General features: G+C 35.0%; 1 protein-coding gene across 1 annotated transcript in view; it reads right to left on the bottom strand.

Annotated features, from left to right (window-relative positions):
* Positions 1-11861: 11861 nt before the first annotated feature.
* LOC148951440 (uncharacterized) overlaps positions 11862-22689 on the bottom strand; it is a 57000-nt gene continuing 46172 nt past the window's right edge. Inside the window, exons 3-4 of the mRNA XM_089091110.1 lie at positions 13939-14121; positions 11862-11931 (exon numbers count right to left, since the gene is read on the bottom strand). Of these exons, the coding sequence (XP_088947236.1) occupies positions 11862-11931; positions 13939-14121 (253 nt within the window). The remainder of the gene's footprint in view (positions 11932-13938; positions 14122-22689) is intronic.

The raw sequence follows: 22689 nt of genomic DNA on the forward strand, positions 1-22689 counted from the left end.
TTTTAATAGTCGAAAGTGATTGGAGGGCATCCAACCCACCTCTAACACCCAACGATTCCCCAAACACATTCAATCAAAACTTTGAGATAACCATTTTATTAAACGTTGTTTTAAGTTCTCGAAATTAGGTCTTTTAGGATGACAACTCCCCCACAGATCTCAGGGCAAGGGTGTGTAAGGTATGCCCTGGGGTCATATAAGGTTTTGTATAGACAACGTCGTCGTAGAAACTTAAGAAAGGGCTCATTCGATTGGAAATTTAAATGGGTAGTTGCCTTTTTAATAGTTGAAATTGATTCTAAGGCAAGAGACACCCCTTCCAAGCCCACCATTTCCCCAAACACATCCAATCAAAATTTTGATATACCCATTTTGTTCAACGTAGTCGAAAGTTCTGGAAATTATATGTTCGAGCAGGACACTCTCCCACACAGTCTTCAGGGGCAAGGGTTATACGTTATGTCCTGGGGGCATATATGGTTCTTATGGAAAGAATGCTCGTATAAACTTCAGAGAGGGCTCATTTGATGTGGAAATTGAAAGCTCTAGTTCAGTTTTTTAGAGTCAAAAGAGATTGGAGGGCAACTAGCCCCCCCCCCCACGCCCCTTTTTCCCCAAATGCATCTAATAGAAAGTGTGAGATAGCCATTAAGTTAAAAATTGCTCAAAAGTCAGATAACAAAAACTCAGGTGTCTTCACAACTTCCCAGGGTCCAGGGGCAGGTGTTGTTATGCCCTGGGGCATATATTGTTCGTATGAAAGGAATGCTCGTATAAACTTCAGAGAGGGCTCATTTGACGGGATATTGAAAGTTCGAGCTCACTATTTAACTGTCAAAAGAGATCCGAGGGCAGCTAGCCCCCACCCCTTCTTTTTCAAAACCCGTCTTATGAAAATTTTGAGATAAAAAATTTTGTTAGAAACAGTTCAAAGGTCGGATAAGAAAAAATCCGGTGTCATTAAAACCTCCCAGGGCACACGGGAAGGCGTTCTAACTTTTGCCCTAAGGGCATGTATGGTTCTTATGAAAGGGAAGCTCGTATAAACTTCATAGAGGGCTCATTTGATTAGAGATTGAAAGTTCTAGTTCACTTTTTAAGAGTCAAGAGAGTTCAGCTAGCCCCCCCCCCATGCTTTTTCCCCCAAACCCGTCCGCTACAAATTTTGAGATAGCCAGTGTTTTGGAAATTGTTCATAAATTAGATAACAAAAACTCCCCCTGGAGCCCGGGGGATAGGCTTTGTAAGTGTTGTCCTAAGGGTGTATATGGTTCTTATGAAAGGGATGCTCGTATAAACTTCAAAGGAGGCTCATTTGATTGGAAATTGAAAGTTCTAGTTCAATTTTTAAGAGTCAAAAGATAAAGTTTTGTATGGGAAGAACACATAGTAAATCTATTATAATTATTCAAATATAAGGTTAAAATATATATTCTGCGATAGCTGCAAAATTGCCTTGACAAACAAAATCCTACTAAGGTCAATTCCAAACAGTCGTTATCTCTCTGTGTCTGCAAGTGAAATGGTCTAAACACCCTTATTGAAGCAATTTTTTCAATCCATTCATTGTTGTCAATCACTGTCCACAAGTTATGCAAGCTGTCTATTGTTCATATATAAGGTTTTTATCAAAGAGGTAATCGTATACTTTGAAAAAAACCTCATTCGATTTAAATCGAAAGTTCTAGCTCCGTTTTTTAAAGTCAAGAATAATCGGACAGTAAGCAACCCCCTTCCCCATTCCCTAAAAACGTGAAAATTTTTGAAATCAAAAAGTAACAAAAATTAATGAAAAAAAAAAACTTTCCGAAAAAGAATATTTTGAAAAAAATGTAAAGGCCATTTTAAACTTAAGATCAGCAGATAGACATACCTGTTAAAATTCAAACTCAAAACCACCTGAAATTACTATTAAAGAATAAATGAAACTCATAACGAACAGAAATTAAATAAACAATCATAGCAAAAAACATACAACAAGTAATAATATAAATGAATAAATAGATCTTAAAGCGAGCAATGCTTAGATTGAATATGAAAATCAAGCTTAAAACGAACAAAAATATTTGCTATTGAAGTATAGATGAAACTTAAAGCGAACAGAAATTAAATAAACAATCAATACGAACAAACATACAATAGATATTAATGTAAATGAATAAATAAACCTTAAAACGAGTGAAACTTAAATTGAATATGCAAATCAAGTTTGAATCGAATAAAAATAACTACAAAAAAGAGTTTGGGTATCGCCTCACTGCAGAAGCCTAAAACCTACTGCGTCATTGGCGCTTTACTGAAAATGTATTATATTACATATGTTTTCTTTTGTACTTAATATTCAAAATAAATATAAAAACTACAGTAAAATTTTGAACTGATGAGCTTTCAGCAATTAATATCATTATACATCAAATATTCAGTTTAATTTATTAGTTCTTTCCAAGATTGTTCAAGACAAATATAGTTTTACCACTAACAAAATTTGGATACTGTCCCCTTCTTTAACTGTAAAAACCTAAAGCCTTCTGCGTCATTGGCGCTTCACTGAAAACGAATTACTCGTATATTACAAATTTATTCTTTTCCAGTTCTTACAACATTGTAAATGAAAATAAAAATTATAGTGAAAAAAAATCTCGAACTGATGGATCTTTCAACAATTAATACCATTATATATCTAATATTCAATTTGATTTTGTTTATACTTTCCAAGACTGTTCAAGACTCATATAGTTTTCAGTGAGGCGCCAATGACGCAGTAGGTTTTAGGCTTCTGCAGTGAGGCGATACCCAAACTCTTGTTTGTAGTTATTTTTATTCGATTCAAGCTTGATTTGCATATTCAATTTAAGTTTCACTCGTTTTAAGGTTTATTTATTCATTTACATTAATATCTATTGTATGTTTGTTCGTATTGATTGTTTATTTAATTTCTGTTCGTTTTAAGTTTCATTTATACTTTAATAGCGAAATATTTTTTTTCGTTTTAAGCTTGATTTTCATATTCAATCTAAGCATTGCTCGCTTTAAGATCTATTTATTCATTTATATTATTACTTGTTGTATGTTTTTTTCTATGGTTGTTTATTTAATTTCTGCTCATTTTGGGTTTCTTTTGTTCTTTAGTCGTAATTTCTGGTCGTTTTGAGTTTGAATTTTAACAGGTATTTGTATCTGCTGAGCTTAAGTTTAAAATGGCCTTTACTTTTCTATGAAAAACTAATTTTTCGGAAAGTTTTTTTTAATTAATACTACGAAAAGAAGAATAACAACATTTGCTATACTGAATTTATCTCTGCCATCTAACACCCAGCAATCATGCCCAATAAACACGATTTTTTCTACTTAAAAAGACCCTAAACCTATCACCCCTTTTTATATTTACGACTAACATCCGGTTTTCCTAATGTTCCGATAAAAATATCGAATTTCTAACATGTTCAAGGGTTCCCATTGCAAATTCTTCTTTTCATTTTGAAAGGCTCAGAAGGGCGCGGGAGCAGAAAATAAATATTAAGCATTCCTACGTACATGACAGACACGGGAGCGTTCATTTTTCCCTTTCTCTTTCTAAAGTAAGGAAAACCAGTGGCAATGTAGCAATAAATATCCCCTTTAGGAAACCTTCAAGGGAAACTAATCTAATTAAATCCTCTTAGTTGCCTATAGAAAGTCTTAACCAAAACAAAGCGATTGTTGGTTCGAAACACAAAGAATAGCATGTAAATTGTTTTTACCAAATAGTTCCTGAAGGAAAAAAACATTAATTTCATTATAACCTTTATCATACTTGCAACCTCAGCCCCACCGTAAAAAATTATTATTTTTGATTTATTATTACTACAACAAAGAAAGGTTTCGCTTGTCGTGTATAAATACAAAATATACAATAAAGCACTTGGAGTAGAGTACAATGGTTAAAAAATCCAGTTTTCTAGTTTTGAGCTCTCTCTAGGGAAAAAAATCAGATCCCATGCTCAAACGGTCGACCCGTTTCCCCATAAGGTATGTACTATTACGGCATATGGCCTATATACGATCCTGCGAATAAGCGGGATATGGAGAACTACCATCATTGAACCGGCGAAAAGATCCACCATTTGACAACTTGGACCTAAACACAAGATTAGAGGGCACAAAAAGGATCAGCGTACCATCGCCACTTCGCGATCCCCCAAATATGCAAACTTAAAAGTATTGTACTTCTCCACTCATGATCATTCCGAGATTATTCCGGGAAATGGTCTTAAATGATTAGACGCTAAACATTCAGCATCATTAAAATCACTAAAGACACTGAATGTATGTTTCACAAATGGTGTTCCGAAACTCGATATCTGATAAACTCTTTGGATATGTGATGTGGCAAAAAATTTAGGACCCCCGTCCCCCGTGGTTGAATCACCAATGGAACCCGTCAAAAATACGACAAGGGCACTGAACTCTCTACTCTGATGACAAGGATTTAGGAATCCCCTTCCCAATGAGAAGTCACATTGCGCTTAAATTCCCCTAAGGCATAGCCAAAGTACAAGCTTTTATTTTGCATCGGGTCTGGTTGGCTTCTGACAACCCCTTCTAGTAAATGTGCAGGACAAGATTTCAAAAACCTAACACCGTCATTGCGCTTATAAGTCAGATCACATCTGGACTTGTTTCAGTATACTCCAGGGTCCAAGCTGTATCTTCTTAAGAAATTAAGTCTTAATCGCTAAGTCCTGATTCAGCATAAGCTCCAAACTCGATAAAATGATCCAAGTCCATTCTGCAGAATCTCATTGATGCGGTGCAAAAATAAGTTAAATCCTGATTTATTGCCAAAACTACCAAAGTCCAAGTTGCGGAAATTTAGCGAGGTGGTGCGAAAATGGCCTAAATCCTGACGCAATGCAAAAAAAGATGATTTCTAGTTCGGTACAAAAAGAGCTAAGTTCTAACCCGCTACAAAGCAAACTAAATCAAAAGTGTACAATTTAGGTGACAGGGTGAAAAACATCCAAGCCCTGGTCGATAAAAAATCGAGCTATGTCCTGACTCGGTGTAAAAACGAGGTAATCCCGAGATGCACTAAGTCCTCTTTTTTAAGACTTCTTCACAGCAGGCAAAGGATCGGTGTAGCTTAGGTTCAGGTCTCCAGACTTTCAATCTACATTTCCGTTTCCAATGTACATAATTGGACGAACAAGGAAGGCCCGTTGGCTCAACAAAAGGGCCCACCACCGCCTGCTTTTCTGCAGAAAAGTAGGGATGCAGTATCATCTGTAGGCCTATTCTGAGGTATCTTCTGTAGGCTTTTCAATCTGAGGCTGGAGGCCGAAATTGAGTCCATGCCCCTCCAAAATCACCTCCCATCCTCACCATCAACGTTACAGCAGGAAGGTAGCAGGGTCTATTTGATCGGCTTGAAACATTTTTGGGCATGTATCTTGGGTCAACAGGACAAAAAAAATGAGGATCTTAACTGGAGTACGCACTTTCTTCGACTTTTCAAGGAAATGGCTGAGGTCTCCTTAAAAATCGTGGGACAAGAATATTGAACTAAGGGGACATTCGAGATGGTAATAGGGTCAAACGTCCCTTTCGAGATCATCTACCTTACATACGAATGAGCCTGGATCCGCTCGAAAATTGGTGGGCGCAAAGCCACAGGCAAGAATACTTCTTTATGAAATTTTAGGTAGCTGGCTCTTTTCGATCATGGCGCTAGCAGGCTTCATATTTCCAAAAGTTGGGGATACCCAGACTATGAAACTTTGAAAGCCTACTAGAACCTGGTCTGTTATAGTCAGCACACTAATATTTCTTAAGGAAAGTTTTCTTGCCCATAAATATCTGTCTATCAAATTTCAAACAAATCTAATCACTTTTGATCCTGGAGATTACCCGAAAAGCCATCACAGATGTTCAATATCTTAGGCGATCAATCCTAAGTGATTAGAACAAAATACAATACTAGCATGACAGCTCTACTGACTCACACCTTGGCCCAAAGCTGTCCAAGGGTAGCCTGCGTGCATCCCTGTAATTCGACTTTCTTAAGAGTGGACTTTAAGATTGGAGGTATAGATAAAAACACCCATTGCTGAAACAAAAACTTTGTGCCTGATAATAAATATTCGCACATAAACCTTTGCAAAAAATGAATTTCGTTGATAATATAGTTTAAAATTCTAACGAAAGAAAGAATCATCGAAAAGCGGATATTATTTTCAAGAATCCAAATTAAGTTTTATTTAAAGGCAACAATATAAAAATAATTGTGTAAGTTACCTAGTCATCTATTTATTTAAATATATTAACTATAACAACAAAACAGAACATGAAAAGACTATTTTAAAAAATCAAATAAGACCTTCTATATTCAAGGTCCATTGGATTGTGGTCAGGATGAATTCACGCCCATAGAAGACCAAAAATAATACTAATATTTTCAATCAGTACAATTTAAATCCTCTCCCTATCAACCCCCTCCATTTTCTCTATAACAATTACTTAAAAAGATTAGCGGCATTTGCGTTTCAGTAAAATTAATATGTTACATGTTTTAAAGTTTTTAATCTACGACTTGGGTCCAAACTTTATAAAACTACGCCGTAATATGAGATGGACATCCCTTCATATTTTTATTGTCCATTCTCATGACTCAGGCCATAAAAGCCCAATACCTTCAATGCAAGAGAGTGAAAAATCAAATATCCCCTGAAAAATCAGTTTGGAAATCAATATTATTTATACCACGGCTAGAAATGTCCTATAGCCTAGTAGGCTGTAGGAATGGCTCTCGAAAAACTGATGTTATGGAAAGCGCATTTCTTTTTTCCTTCTTAACCAAAGAAAGATAACCAAGTAAATTATGAGCTAAAACAAAGCTATTAAAAAACAAAAAATACTATATTAAGCTCCTATTAATTAAATTTTTTAAAAATTCTCAAAGAAACTTGGGAACTCAATCTTGTTGTCAAAGTAACTTGATGAAACTGAGATGTTGTTTAGGAGGAATAACTAAGAAACAAATGTTTACTGATTTTCCCAGCTTTTCACATCATCACTGTCAAACTTACTTAAGCTGCGATTGGGAAAACTCGTCAATCGCGTCAGTGAACTGGTGAAGTTTGATTTGTCCTTATGTTCGAACAGGTTTTTTAGCATTCAATGATTACATCTCAGAAACTTCACATCACCAATTTCGATCTTTATCATACACACGACCATTGTATATCATTGTTGCAGCGGCAGCTGCAGCCTAGTAAAGAGGGAACAACAGCCCATAGTAATCAAAAGTTGAAAAACGTGTTTTCAAAAAAATTGTCCAGTGAGAAAAAATTGTCATTTGACACTGAATCAGGAATGGTAACAATTGTTTCTGTTAGTCTTAGAAGTAAAAGTTTATTGCGAAAAGAAATTTATGGTGATTTCGAAAGAGCCTAAAACCCCTTAAAAATGGCGCCAAATCGAAATAAAAAGTGCACCATTGGAATCAGAATGGTCGAAAACCTTTTAAAGGATAATTACAGTCCCCCATCTTGAACACCAAGGGAAATAACTTTTTTGCATGGGTATCACTGATCTGTCTCCCTTTCTTTTTTCTAGAAGGGCTAGGGGGTGGACAGAGCATCATAGAGAAGTGTGTAATAGCTCATTTGAAAGGGAGTTAATTTTGTAAGTGCCCTTTTTAAGTGACCAAAAAGATTCGAGGACAAATAGCCCCCGTCCCTACAGGCCCCCTCCCCCCCCAACAAGTCCTATAAAAATTTTGAGATAGCCATTTTGTTTAACATAGTTCAAAGGTCCAATATATGTGGTTTTGATGATGATATGGCCCTCCAAAGTCCCTGGGGGAGGGCTGTATGTGGTATCGGGCGTATCGATATCGCGCGTGTCGGTATCGTGCGTATTGATATCGCATGTATCGTATCGAGAATATCGGTATCCACTGTTATTTTTTTCAGTCATTTTCTAGGCTCATTGTTTTAAAGCATGTCCAGGCAAGGTATCATGGTTGCATCGGCAGCTGCAACCTAGTAAAGAGTGAACCCCAGGCCATAGTAACCAAAAGTTTAAAACGCATTTTAAAAAAAAACTGCCTCGTGAAAAAAAATTCCCCTCTAACATTGACTCAGGAACGTTAACTATTATTTCGGTTTGTCTTAAAAGTAAAAGTTCATTGCGAAAAGTAATTTATAGCGATTTCGAAAAAAGCCTCAAACCCCTCGAAAATGGCGTCAGATCAAAATGAAACGTGTACCATTCGAATCAAAGTGGTCAAAACCTTGTACAGGGAAGTTATAGTCCCCCTCCCTGAACAAAAAGTATCGGTAGCATTAATCTGTCTCCCTTTTTTTCAACAGGTCTACCAGGCTACCACAACATCATAGAGAGATTCTTAATGGCTCATTCAAAAGCTGCTTCTCATATCTACGTGCTTTTTATAAATTCTGCCATCTGCAAGTGCCATATGACACTTTTTGTGCTATTTCTCAAAGGGTTTCACCGTAAATAGGCTATATCAATTGTGACGAAACCACAGCTGTAACTTGCAACCAGGGGCTTAGCTCCAGCATTTTTACTGAAGAGGGGCACGAAGGGTCCCTATTCGGATAGACAATAGACATGGGCTCTATAATAGTTTTTCCTCCAAATTATTGGGACGGGAACTGCCCCTATCCGGCTCCAAACGATGCCCTTGCTTGCAACAAAAGCAAAGATTTGTACATCCACCGATTTATAAATATATAAATTGGCTTATACTTTATAAATAATTTATAATTGTGTGTGGGGGCTGGAAGCCAAAGCCACTTCTCCTCAAGGTTGCCACCCGGGGAAAAAAACTCACTAGATTCGTGAAAAAAAATCAAAGAATCAGCACAAAAATCACTAGATTATTGACCAGAAATCACTAGAAATCACTAAAATTATAATATTCTTTATCATTGTAATTAATAATTGTTTTGTTTCATTACCATGTTCTATACAGGCCCACATACAGGAAGGGGGTAAAATTACACACTAGGTGCGGAAAAATACCGTTAGTTGGATGTTTTTTTTTGCTCAAGCGAAAAATACCCTTGAAATTTTGAGAAATGCCTTTTTGCATCTTTATGCGGATAATGGATCAAAGTCCTTGCTTCCTCCCTGTTCTCGAATCGGTACCCTTAGCTTATACTCCGATCACTGAAAATTGATTATCGGTGATCTAATCGAAATATTCGCTTTTTCTTTTTATTTTTTTTTCCTTGTCGATCCAAAACTCCAGGTTTTTTCCCCAAAAATTTAGACACCTTTTTTCTTTTTACTCTATTTGAGCTAGTATAATTACAGGGACACCAGGGACAATTTTGAAAATGGCCTTTTTATAATTCCATGGAAAAAATGTGCCCCGCTCTTCACAAATTTCAATAAGCGTCGGTCTTATTGGTTCTTAAAAATAAAGAGGCACTTGTTAATTATACGGAACACACCCAAAAAGTTAAGTTACGTTAATCCTAATGAAATATGCCAAAGTATTATGAAGAAAATAACACTTTAGTCTATATAATAATATAATTTGGGCTATATAGTTGCAAATTAGGCAGGCGTGGGGGTAAAGTAACATAACCTTACCCCCGCCCCCCTAATGTGCAAATATGTAGCCGAAGTTATACAAATCCAATCCATTCTGTCACCTGTTATTTGTTTTTGTGGCTATGAAACTGGTTTTCATAGATCCTTCACCATCTTTTTTATCCTTAGCATACTTTCATCCCAAGATCTATCCTCTGGAGCTGCGTGGGTCATGTTAAATATAAAGGTATAGTTTTGGAACCTTTCAACTATGCTAAACAAAATGGATCTGAAACTTTTGATCAAACAATTTTTGGGGAAAAAAGGACGTGATAGGGGGACTAGTAGCCGTTCAATCTATTTGGTCAAATAAAAGCGACAACAGAAATTTTAATTTCCGTTCAAATGAGCCCTCTCCCGATGTTCTAAAACCAATCTTTCAATACGATCGCTCTGGGAAAAAAGGAGATTAACGCGCATCCGTGATTTTTCTTCTGGCAAATAATACATAATTCGATACTTTTGCAGATATGGGCTTGGAACCTCTACAATAGGGTTCTCTGATGCACCAAATCTAATGGTTTCATTTTAATTAAATTCTTTCACTTTTATTGGGTGTTTCCTCCCTCTTTCAAAAATCCGGCAAATTTTAACAGTTTCTTAGCCTTTTATGGGTAAAACTAAGCTTCATGAATCTGACTTATTTGGAATTAACTTAATAAGCCGATGATATATTGATTGATGTCAAAGTTCCATTTCTAGAATTTCGGTTACTATTGAGCCGTGTAGCTCTATTCTTACATTTCGTTACCGCAAACTGTTTGATATATTAGCACATATATCCAAAAACTTGTAGAATAGGACGTTGTCTCTGTTTATTAGGTGTTTCAATTACAAAAAAGAGAATTTTGAGAATTACTGGAATTTGGATTAGATATTAGAAGTAGAAATTAAAGTCATTAGACCATTCCAAGAGTAGATACCCCCCCCCCCCTTAATCCCAACGGACTTTAATCATCAAACTAAAATTGATTTAATATATCTATTTATATTACAATTCCTATTATAAAAAGAACTAAGTCCTATTTTCTTTTTCAATGATATCCTTTTTTTATTTAGTAAATTGAATTTAATATATAGGCTACCTACCATCTTATTTTTCAATTACTCCATTTCTGTTCTATTTGCAGATGTAGAGGGTGTATTCATATCCACCATTCACTCCACTTTCAAAGGTTTCAATAAAAGATAATCTAATTTAAAACTGATATATTACAAAGAAAAAAAACACAAATATGAAGACAAAAATTTGACCTGAGCAAATGTTGTAAAATAGTAAATATTGAACATTTTTACAATTTTACGATTAACTAGTTCGAATATTACCTTGATGATAATGCTCTGGGGTCATATCTGATATGGACATTATAGTGGGAAATCGGAAGTTTCAAAGGCGGTATATTTGCATAAACGCTAATCAGAAACATATTAGGAACTGTAGTGAATCACTATTTTGTGAGTGTTTTTTTTATAGTTAGCTTGTTGTATCATTTATTCAATTGAATCATGAATAGACGCGCTATATCGTGAAAAATCACTAGATTTAGGTAAAAATCTTTAGTTTTAGAACGAAAATCACTAGCTAGAAAAAATCACTTGGCAACTTAAAAAATCACTAGAAATAGTGATAAATCATTAGGGGTGGCAAATCTGCTTCTCCTGCACACTCCCTTCATTAGAATCTTAGTGATTTCTTATTATATTCAATGGTTTGAATGATATTTTGTTTGAAACTTTATTTCTCCAGAGAGAAGGGGCAATTCTTTATGGTATCAGTGGCTGCCTTAGTAAATATGATCAAATATTTGAATAGAAAAAGCTATCAATATAAATATTTTCCATTCCACAACCTGAGGAAAATAATAACATACTTATCCTTTTTTGTTGGAAATCCCTCGTTGAATCCATGGAATTAATTTTTTCTTCAATTTATGTACTTAGTGAATATGAGCTAGGTCAAAATATGAATGAGGAACTATTTAAAATTTGGTGTTCTTATATGGCATAAGAAATATTGTATTCTAGGAGGTATTTTCAGTGCTAATTGCTAAACGTCTAGATGTGACCTACTTTCTCTATATTCTCTAGGGAGTCTTTTCTGCTATTTATCAACTGTTTCGGCGAATAGCAGAAATATGCTGTTCTTTGATTTAAGGGCGAAATGCAAGTTTTTGATAAGCTGAGTAGGGAAAGAAAAACTGAAAAACTATTTATATATAATAAAAAAAAAGTAGGATAGTACATAGGATGCAAAGTGGTTACAGCCTCTCTTCACAAGGGTTTAAAATTGAATTTGTGCCAAAAACAGTTATTATATTCGGAAGAAACCTAAAAAATAGGCATCGAGTGGTATGTTCACTTGAATCATAGGTCATATTTGTGAATATTTTCAACTGTAACTAAGAAGTGACGTTAAAACTTAAAACGAGCGTACATTATTCTGTATAAATAAAAAAAAATCATGGCAGCGTTGTTCCTACATTAAATTATAATAGAAAAGGAACAAAGATTAATTAAAAAAAACAATGTTTTTCCAAGGGAAGTAAAGAGCGAAGTTGAAACTTAAAACGGACAAAAATTATTACTTCACAGCCTATTTAATATAAATTAATATAATTAGTATAAATAAAACAACTAATTATGTTTCCCTATGCTTTTAGTATTATACAAAACTAGCGCTTTACTGAAAATACAAAATAATATAGGACTTTTGGTACAGTAAAAGCAAACCAATTAAGGACACTTTTTATAGATCAAAATATTATCAATCCCTTTTAAGATCAAGCAACGATCCATTTTAGGATTTTCTTTATTTTTTTACGCTTAATTTGGTGTCACTTCTGCACAATGACTCAGTCCTATGACTGGCACTCGTTTTGGTTCTTAAAAGGACATGTCATGATTAGTTTGTTCACAAGTTCGAAGTAAGGCCATCTTGATAGTATTAGGACTATAGACTAGCTTTAGAATTTGTATCCTAGCTTGAAATTCCCTCTTGTATAGAGAGAAATAATCGGATTTCCAGAAATCATATTATGTCTTATTTGATCTTCATTTCAAGTGATATTAAAAAATATTTCTTGCAATTTAAGACTGTATATTACCCACTATTGGTTTTATAGCTGGTGAGAACAAAATCCCGCTTGATAAATCAATCCAATATTTCTGTAGCTGTTCAATTACTTCGCGGTTATTAAAAAATATTTAGTTTTACGCTTATGTTTTTAAGATAATTTTAATTGTATACTGAAAGTTACTAATGTCGAAACTGGAGTAACTAATGTCGAAACTGGAGAAACTGGACTATGAAAAGCTTTATAGATTCGTTTAGTGTTGTCAGGCTACATATTCATTTTTGACTCTTAAATCAATAATCCTGTTTTTTCTACTTGACTTTTGTGTTTTCAATAAAGCGCTAGTTTTGTATAATCCTAAAAGCATAGGGAAAAATAATTAGTTGGCTTATTTATACTAGTTATATTAATATATATTAAATAGGCTGTGAAGTAATAATTTTTGTCCGTTTTAAGTTTCGACTTCGCTCTTTACTTCCCTCGGAAAAACTTTGGTTTTTGTTAATTAATGAAGAAAAAAAATAAAGTAAATTAACTTTTCAAATAAGGGAACAGTGTTTGAAAGGACAATCGAACTAAAACAACACCGATAGGATTTTTCTGTCTTTCAGCAGCTAGTGCTCATGGACCCCCATTTGTGATTGTTACACTTAATTGTATAAAGATTCTGAGAAAAGGGTTTTCAATGGGCCAATATTTCAAAATTATTTAATTCAGTAATGGAGTGACATTTAGGAATGAAAATAAAATGTGGTTTAACTGCATAACACCTGCTATATTGCATATGCTAAAAGATATATTATATTGGAACATAACAGCGAAATGGAAAAAATATACAGATAGCATTTACACGTTTTGAAAATAAATAAATTTGAATAAATGTACCAATAAATTTTGTAAATAAATAAGTTTTTGTAATTAAATTTACAAGTTTCAGCTTTCAGCTTAACATAAACCTAAAGACATGGACAGATCGTAATTCCTTGTACCAGTATCTTAGGCGTCCTAAAACACTATGTTCTTAATCAGTTAGCCCTTTCCCTATTTGAACATCCTAATTCTAACCCTCCAGGAAGGATCTTGTTACTAGACCTATACAATCATTTGCTGCGACTTTTTGGAAAGTTGTACACACACATGATGTGTGTATGTTCGTTTTGCCAAGTGTTCATTCTACTGTTACAAATCAATTTAATCAGTAGGTGAGCGTACTTAAAGTTATGATTCTTCTTTTCTTTTTACAATTAAAAAGAGTGGTTACCTGCTACTTCCTTCTTCATTTTTAATTCCACTTCCTTCGAAGCTGCCTCCATATGGAGTTTCTTTATGCTTTTTTGCAATAAAAGGTGACTTTTTCCTGTCCTTTGTTTCCTGTAAAAGATGTTCATCTGAATCACCTTCTTCTCCTTTATCTTCCTTTTCATCCGGAATTTCAGCAATCAAGCTAAAAGAAAAGTTGGAATAAGACTACTTTTTAATGAATAGCTTTAAACAATAAACTTTAAACAATAACAATAAGCTTTAAACAAATGAACATTTAAGGAATAGCTTATAGAAGCAGACAAGAGACCTCCACCACCTTAGAATTTGCACCTTTGCGGAGAACCAAAACTTTAAACGTAATAAGGTTTTAAAATGTATTTTAAGGTCCCTTTAGAGGTTGGAATCAAAATTAATAAGAAAGGGGACTCAAAAGGAACCAATGAGGTAGAACAATAAGAAAACCGAAAAATGTCGGCCGTAAGTGTTACAGTTTAAAACCTAGATAAGAATAAAGGAAGTAAGTTGAAAAAATATCTTCACCTGGCCTTAATACAGCTTCCGTAAAAATGCTTGTTTTCTTTCATCCGATTACTAAGGCCTTACATTTCTAACGAAATATCTTATATCCCTGATGAAAACTCCTACCCAGGGTGGTTTTATCTCGGTCACCAGTATCATGGTCATTTTGAAATGCAACACACCAGTCTCACTATTTTGGACATTGGTCCCAACAAAAGGGGACCGGAACCACTAACTTCCAAAATTGAACCACTCATCTCAAATTCAAGTCCCTCTACTATTAAAATGTCACTACAGCACCCTATCACCTGAGGCCAACACAGCTGCGAACGCTCCTCCATCGCAGTTTATTCAAAGCTTCTTTTTTACACCTTCCCAAGACATTCCGATCTACTTTAAGTTATTTCTTACGACCTCTCCCCACCCCATTCGAGGACGACCCGTCTTTCGTTTTGGCTTAGATGGATCGCCAAGAAGATTGATCTTCAGCAATCTGCCATCCTTCATCCACAAAACGTTTTCTGGCCGTCTCGACCTTTCTCTCATTATAGTCCAAGAAAACGGGATAGAACCAAATTTGTGTAAAGCTTACTCTTTTAAATACGGTCAGTCAAGCAGTTACCCAAAACAATCCGTAGGTGATTCCTCTGGAATACATCTAACAAATCCTCACCCGTCTTCCGAAGCGCCCATGTTTTAGAACTATTTGACCACTGTCATCACTGTGGCTTCCAATATTCTATTTTTGGTTCGGAGACTTATCTTTCTATTCTTCCCAACTTTTTTCAACTGTGAAAACACTCTGGGCCTTGGCTATTCTAGTTCCAACATCTTCGTTGCATCCACTATTTTTACTAACAATACTACCCAGGTGAGTGAATCCGTGCACTTGATTGTTCCTGTCGTTACCCAGCATTACCTCTTCATCTTCAATTGTTCCTAGTCTAATCGACTTCAACACTCAAATCATCAGTATAATGTAAACCTCGGATATCTAAGAAAATCTTAATTTTTTGGGAAGCAAATAAAAATATTTTTCTTACTTTCATCTACCAGTTTTTAACATTCTTTAATTGTGGCTAGCTTTCAGATAGAATGAAAGCGTGGTTTTTTATAGATTTACTAAAACGTACTCAGTAGATTAAACAGAATTTTACGGTATGTTAAGTAAAAAAATTTGCTGGTAATTACAGAGTAGGGGTAGATAAGAAATGGGAAAAATCGTAAATAATTTTGCTAAAAGGACATAAATCAGATATATGAGAGAATAGATCGATCATTTGATCCCCAATTCAATGCTCTCTCCGAATATAATAGCTATTGCAATTGCGTCCAACCCTCCCCCTCCTTGGCGAAGCTATATATAGCCTTAGGTTGTATGAATAAGTTTGCTGATTTTGCCTGTTTACATTATTTTATGCTTATTATTCATCAGTAGTTGGTAAACAATTTTAATAAGGCTAATTTTCATTGTGATTATCATAGTCGGAAAGGGCACTGAATAGGAAATGCGGCGGTATGTTTTGTTTTCTATTGTATTTTGTCCAAAACCATCAAATAACCCAGTCTAGTTGATCCTCTCTTCCAAACCAAAACTCTTTTATCAAGATTCTTAATTTATTACATTAAAAACAATTCTTTTAATGGTTTTCAGATATTCCTCCAGTTTAACATCTTTTGCTATCATGTACCAACATTCGCTTAACACGAGTATTCAAAACACCAAATGGCTAAATCTATTGGTTGAAATTGAATATATTAAATTTAATTTAATCTATTGAGTAACTATTAGTATATCTATAAACAGCCACGCTTTCAATCTATCTGAAAGCTAGTCACCATTGAGAAATATGAAGAACTGGCCAAAAAAAAGGGAGAAAAACTCCGTTCGTCTACCGAAAAAAAAAAATCATAGAGAGACGGGAGAGGTCACACTGGAGAGACCGATGTGTTAAGCGGATGAGAAAGTTGGAACATATTTACTACCCTTCTACCTCTCTTATCTTCGCTTTTTTTCTTCTTTTTTTTGAACTAATGCGAAAAATCAGTTTCAACATTGCGAGACAACAGCTACTTACAAAATAAACTAGGTTATTATTTTTTCTACCAACAGGAAAGAACTCTGATGATATTTTTCTCTGTTTCCTGATTTTTCAAGATCCATTTTTATTATTATAGAACTTGAGCACTAGCAAGTAGAAGTAGCTTGATGACTTAAAAAATGGGCCTGACGTCAAACAACAGGATATAAGTTGAAAGATAAGAAAACACAGAAAAAGGGTAAATTTTTTTCATCATAAACAAACTATATCAGCCTCTCATATTGCAAAGAGTTCAGATTAGTTGATGGGCATAAGCTTTATTTTGGTGGACAAAGGATATCCAGCAGCGAAGAAGGCAAACTTCGGCCCCGTTATCTTTCCCTAAAAAAAAAAATGGATTTGTCCAGCAATTCCTAATAACTTCCTTACAATTCATGAGTTTTCATTAAGATTCCTTATGTATCCCCAGCCTCTTATGTGACCCCTCCCCCTTAAAAAAAATCCACGTACGTACCTTCAGAAGAGTATTTATGGGGCAAGTACCCAATGATAATAGGCCATGAGAATAGTGATTTTCATATGTATATTTCCCCTTGTCTGACCTTCAATCTATGTAAGTAATTTTGAGCCAAGGGGAAAGAGCGAACCAATTTTCAGAGGCTACCACCACTTCAGAATTCCACCTACCTTCCCAAGTGTCTGCATTCGCTTAAAATATAGTAATAGGGTGTCTACAGCCAAGGAGAAGGTTAATAGAAAAATTGCAGATCGTTGAAGTTTGCAGCCCAGGCGGTAAAAGACCCTAAATTTTCGTTTCGGGAATTTCTCCTCTTACCATAGAGACTTACCTGAGTGTAAGGATCGTAAAGCTTGTTATTCTTCAGGGACAGCAGTTATATACTTGTGCTAATTAATCTACCTCCTTTTTTTTATTAATTTCCAATCCATTTTAGTTTCGGGAATGGTCTTCCCGCAAGTGGTATGCAGCAACCACAGTTCATATAATTATCCAGTATGATCATTCCCTATCTCACCCATTATAAAAACCCGGACCGGGGTGCGAGTGCTCCAGAGAACGTAAAAACATAAGCGGCGTCAGATCTTTTCACGGGCAGACAAATCAGACGCGAAACAATCGGAAACAAGTGGAAACCCGCTATTACGAATAATGCACTTTGCGCGAAACAATCGGAAACAAGTGGAAACCCGCTATTAATAACTGCACGAAGAAGTGGGAGGAGCTTTTTGTTCGCACCGAGAACGAAGACCAAGAATGATCTGCGATAAGCTTACTGGATAATTATATGAACTGTGGCAGCAACTATAAATAATATTATTATTTATCTTCCGATTGAATTTTCTGTGGTACGCAGCAACTATAAATAATATTATTATTTATCTTTCGATTGGATATTAAAATGGATTTCCGATCCATTTTAGTTTCGGTAATGGTCTTCACGCAAGTAGTACGCGTCAACTATAAATAACGATGCAATACACGGACATCGTTTGGCAGTTATTAGTAAAATGTTTATGTTGAAGGCAGTCGGCGACAAACAGAATTGATTCAATGTATAGCCCTAGCAACGTAGATCTAGTTCTCGTAAGCTTGTCTTTGATTTTATGTCGGTCCATTTGGCTTTTTGTAACTCTTCGCAACAACAAAAATTACATTTATGTGAATCAACTAGGTTTTGGACGCACTCTTCTAGCCAAGTTTGAAATAATCTCAACACAGATACAGGGCTTTAGCACGATGTTGAAGACAAAAATCAAACTTACTGCAATAATAACTTCCGTTGCAATTGGTCACGAATGAAGAAGGTCAAAGCTTGACTTTTCAGGAAAAGAAGTAATAAAAACCCTTAGGCTTTAACGGCCAATTAAACATAGCGTTTTTTCTGAGCATTTAAAGAGCGTATACTGGCAAAGCGATAAGTCTTTTTTTCATGGAGGGACAGGATTTCCCGTTCATACTCCGGAACAAAGACGAAAATCCCATCTTACAGACGGTTACGCTCTTTTCAGGGGTGGCGGAGCCATTTCACATAATAGAAGCTCTTATGGTCAGCCCCTATTAAAAATTAGCCGAACTACTGCAATACAAATTTTCATGTCCCGGGAAATTTCCATAGATCAACTAAGCAAAATCTCAAAGTTGAACACTGACATAAAAATCGCGGTTGTAAAAGCATAAAATAAGGTACAAAATATTACGAGGTGGCTGAAATATCGGCTTCTTGTCTAAACCAGGAAGATATGATATAATAAAACATTAGATATTATCAGAAGAGGAAGAAGAGGAAAAAATAGCCAAAAAACTAAATCACGTCCTTCCTATTCTTACATATTAAAGTTTTTATATTTTATGCTGAAATCTTGAGTTTTTTTAAAACCGGGGATTGGCAAATGATTTTAAAATGGACACTTTTCAATTACCGAATTCACCAGTATGCATAGGAGAAAGATTGTTTATAGTTTTTAGAGAATAATTGGCTTACTGTTCTACCATTCCATGCAACTGAATTAACGTCATCTCTTGCACACTCCAATCCATATAAATAATTTAACATTCAGTCAGAATGAGGTTGGTTTGGACATTGGTAGGCAGTCCGAGTTAATCCCTCGGACATCATAAGATTTCTGAATTGATCCCTATGAATGAACGGAGAGTTTCTCCAGACCATGGAACATTTTGTTAAGGTGACTAGAACTGGCAAATAGAACCTCATTGTTCTTTTTTAGAGAATAAGATTCGAGTAAAAAAATTCTGCAAGGAAAGAACAGCTGCAGGTTGTTTACCTAGCCGCCAAATTGCTCGCACAAACCAAAGCCATTAGATGTCCGTTTTTAGACTACCATCGAGCCACAGACAGACCCCGATGCAAAAAATCCTGTCCAACACGAGATTCAGTTGCGGGCCTCATCAAGTAAGGATTCACTCCACTTTTTTTTTTCTTTTTTTTTTCACTGCATTGAAGTTGAATGATTTGAACCTTTACAGACTAAAATGCTCGACCATGCAGTAACCTTAAAACTTGTAAGTTTGTTACTTTATATAACTGCTTCATAAATTTATTTTATAGCTATTTTTTTAATACTATCGCAGGCATTGTATATGTCAGGGCTTTATCAAAGATTCAAGCCCGAGGTAATTCCCGATCTCCCCAATTATATTTTTGCTGCTTTTGCCGAATTCGTAATAAAGAGGAGGTGAAATGATGTTCCAAGCTCCCGTCTTATAATTTCAAAAAAAATATGCATTAAATCTTCACTGTAATTAGTTAATCATAAAATTCTCACGTAACGACCCACAATCAGGCTATAAAAGGTGACCTAGGTATATTTTCGCTGAGAATGAGTAGATTAGCACAGATGATCCGGTACTGGCTAAAGGTTCCAAGTCTGTCAGAAGATAGGTTAGCAAAAGCAGCTTATGTGGAGATGCTACGGTCGAAACGTAAAAGATCGTGGCCGTATCAAATAAAAATGATTTAGATAGATTAGGATTATCATATATTTGGAATGAGGGGCTAGGTCCCTCAGATCAAGGTGAGTCGTGTTTGGGTTTGATTGTAGAAAGAATGAAATACCAGGAAGTCCGAATGTGGACCCAGGCAGTTAAAACATCTGAAACATTGAAGTTTTATTCCCATGTAAAAGAAATATTTGGATTCGAATATTATTTTAAACTAGGATTACCGGGGAGACATTGAGGACTTGGTTTCGGATCCGAGCGAATTGCCTGCCACTAAAAAATAGAAAAAGAGTATTTAAAAAAAAAAGGGTGGCCCCAGATGCAAATGCGGATTACTCTTGCCCCAGATGTAACCTAGGTATTGAGGATGTGGCCCATATTCTCACCGAGTGCCAGCAACTTTCTCTATTAAGGGAAAAGTATTTTGAGGGTGGTAACTTGGGAGTGCCCGGGGATCCTGAAAACGACTGTAAAAAGGTCAATCAGGCAGTTATGTAAATTTGTAAATGAAGCGTTGACATCAATGAGTGAAACTTGATATTTATGTTATTTTTCTTGTGGAGTGTGATTAAGAATACTGTTCTGTATGGCCTGTTTTTTGGCTTATAATAAAAATTATTATTATTATTATTAAAATTAAGCTTGAAAGTTGAGCATATCCCAGCTCACCAAATTAGTCACAGAGCAATAAGTTTTGTCCTAATATATACAGATAATGAACAAGAAGACGGTTGTTTCCACTTCTTCGGTTTTCCAATAAGATCTGAAAAAGCTTCATACGCCGTTAGTGTTTATTAGTTAAAAAATAAACAAGTTTTTCCGAGGGAAGTAAAGAGCGAAGTTGAAACTTGAAACGAACAAAAGTTATTACTTTACATCCTATCTAACATATATCAATAAAACTAATGCAAATAAACCAACTGATGATATTTCCCTATGTTTTTAGGATTACAGAAAACTAACGCTTTACAGAAAACACATATTTATTTTTTTCGTTTAATTTGGCATCACTTCTGCACAATGAGCTCAGTTCAACGATTCACTGTCATTTTTGATCTGAAAAGGACATTTCATGATTATTTTGAAGACAAGTTCGAAGTGAAGGAATCTTATTAGTATTAGGACTATAGGCTCGCTTTAGAATTTGTGTTACAACTTAAAATTCTCCGTTTTATAGCGAGATTAATTAAAAAAAAACTTTTTCCACAAAATAAGTCTTTCAAAGAAAAGTAAAGAACTCCATTAAACAAAAAATGAACAAGAATAAAATCAAATAATCTACCAAGCTTGAAACTACCACAAATCAGCATCGATAAATAAATGAAACCCAAAACGAACAGAAATTACAGTAAATAACCGAGTCAGCAGAAATTAACATAAGTTGGGCTCAAAACCCCTATGCCTTCCCAAGGCCATAACATAATTTGCGCTTTATTGAAAAAAATATAAATGTTTTCACTTTTATAACTTTAATGGATCAAATAATATTAACATTTTGATTACTAAATATCAGTATATATATATATATATATATATATATATATATATATATATATATATATATATATATATATATATATATATATATATATATATATATATATATATATATATATATATATATATATATATATATATATATATATATATATATATATATATATATATATATATATATATATATATATATATATATATATATATATGTTCAGTAAAGTTCATTTGCATTTTTTTCAGTAAAGTAAACTTTGACTATTAAGAAGGGCATCAGCCCTTTCTATTTTCAATCGAATGAGCCCTTTTTGAAGTTCCTACGACAACTTCTTCGATATGAAGTGCCGTGGCCTAAACAACAACAACAACAACAAAAATAAAGAATTATACCCACATCGATCTTTACTATAAAATGTCAAGCCTTCCAACCCCTTTCCACTATTAAAAAGGCCACTATGCCTTTCGATTTCCAATCGAATGAGCCCTTTTTGAGTTTCTATGACAACACTTTCTATAAGCACCTTGTATGTATCCAGGGCATAAATTACAACCCTTACCCTAAGGGCTGTTAGGGTGGTTGTCATCCTCTAAGACCTAATTTCCAGAACTTTCAACTACGTTAAACAAAATGGCTATCTCAAAATTTTGATTGGATGTGTTTGGGGAAATGGTGGGCGTGAGTGGGGCGTTAGTCGCTTTCCAATCACTTTCATCTATTGAAAAAGTCACCAGCCCTTTCAATTTCCAATTAAATGAGCCTTTTGAGCCTTTTGAAGTTTCTACGACAGCGCTTTCAATAAAAACCTTATATGCTCCCAGGGCATAACTTACAACCCTTGCCCTGAGGGCTGGGGGGGCTATCATCCTCAAAGACCTAATTTACAGATCTTTCTACTACGTTGAACAAAATGACTATCTGAACATTTGACTGGATGTGTTTGGGGGAATGGTGGGCGTGAGAGGGGGGTTAGTTACCCTCCAATCACTTACGCCTATTACAAAGGGCACTAGCCCTCTCAATTTCCAATTGAATGAGCCCCTTTTCAAGTGTTTACGACATCTCTATCTATAAAAACCTTATATGTCCCCAGGTCATAACGTACAACCTTTGCCCTGGGGGCTCTGGGGGGTTTGTCATCCTTAAATACATAATTTCCAGAACTTTAAACTACGTTGAATAAAATGGCCATCTCTAAACTTTGAATGTTTTTGGGGA

Source organism: Artemia sp. Qi Xiang Cuo, chromosome 6 (assembly GCF_049724085.1).
Source record: "Artemia sp. Qi Xiang Cuo chromosome 6, ASM4972408v1, whole genome shotgun sequence".
NCBI classification, from domain to species: Eukaryota; Metazoa; Arthropoda; class Branchiopoda; order Anostraca; family Artemiidae; genus Artemia; species Artemia sp. Qi Xiang Cuo.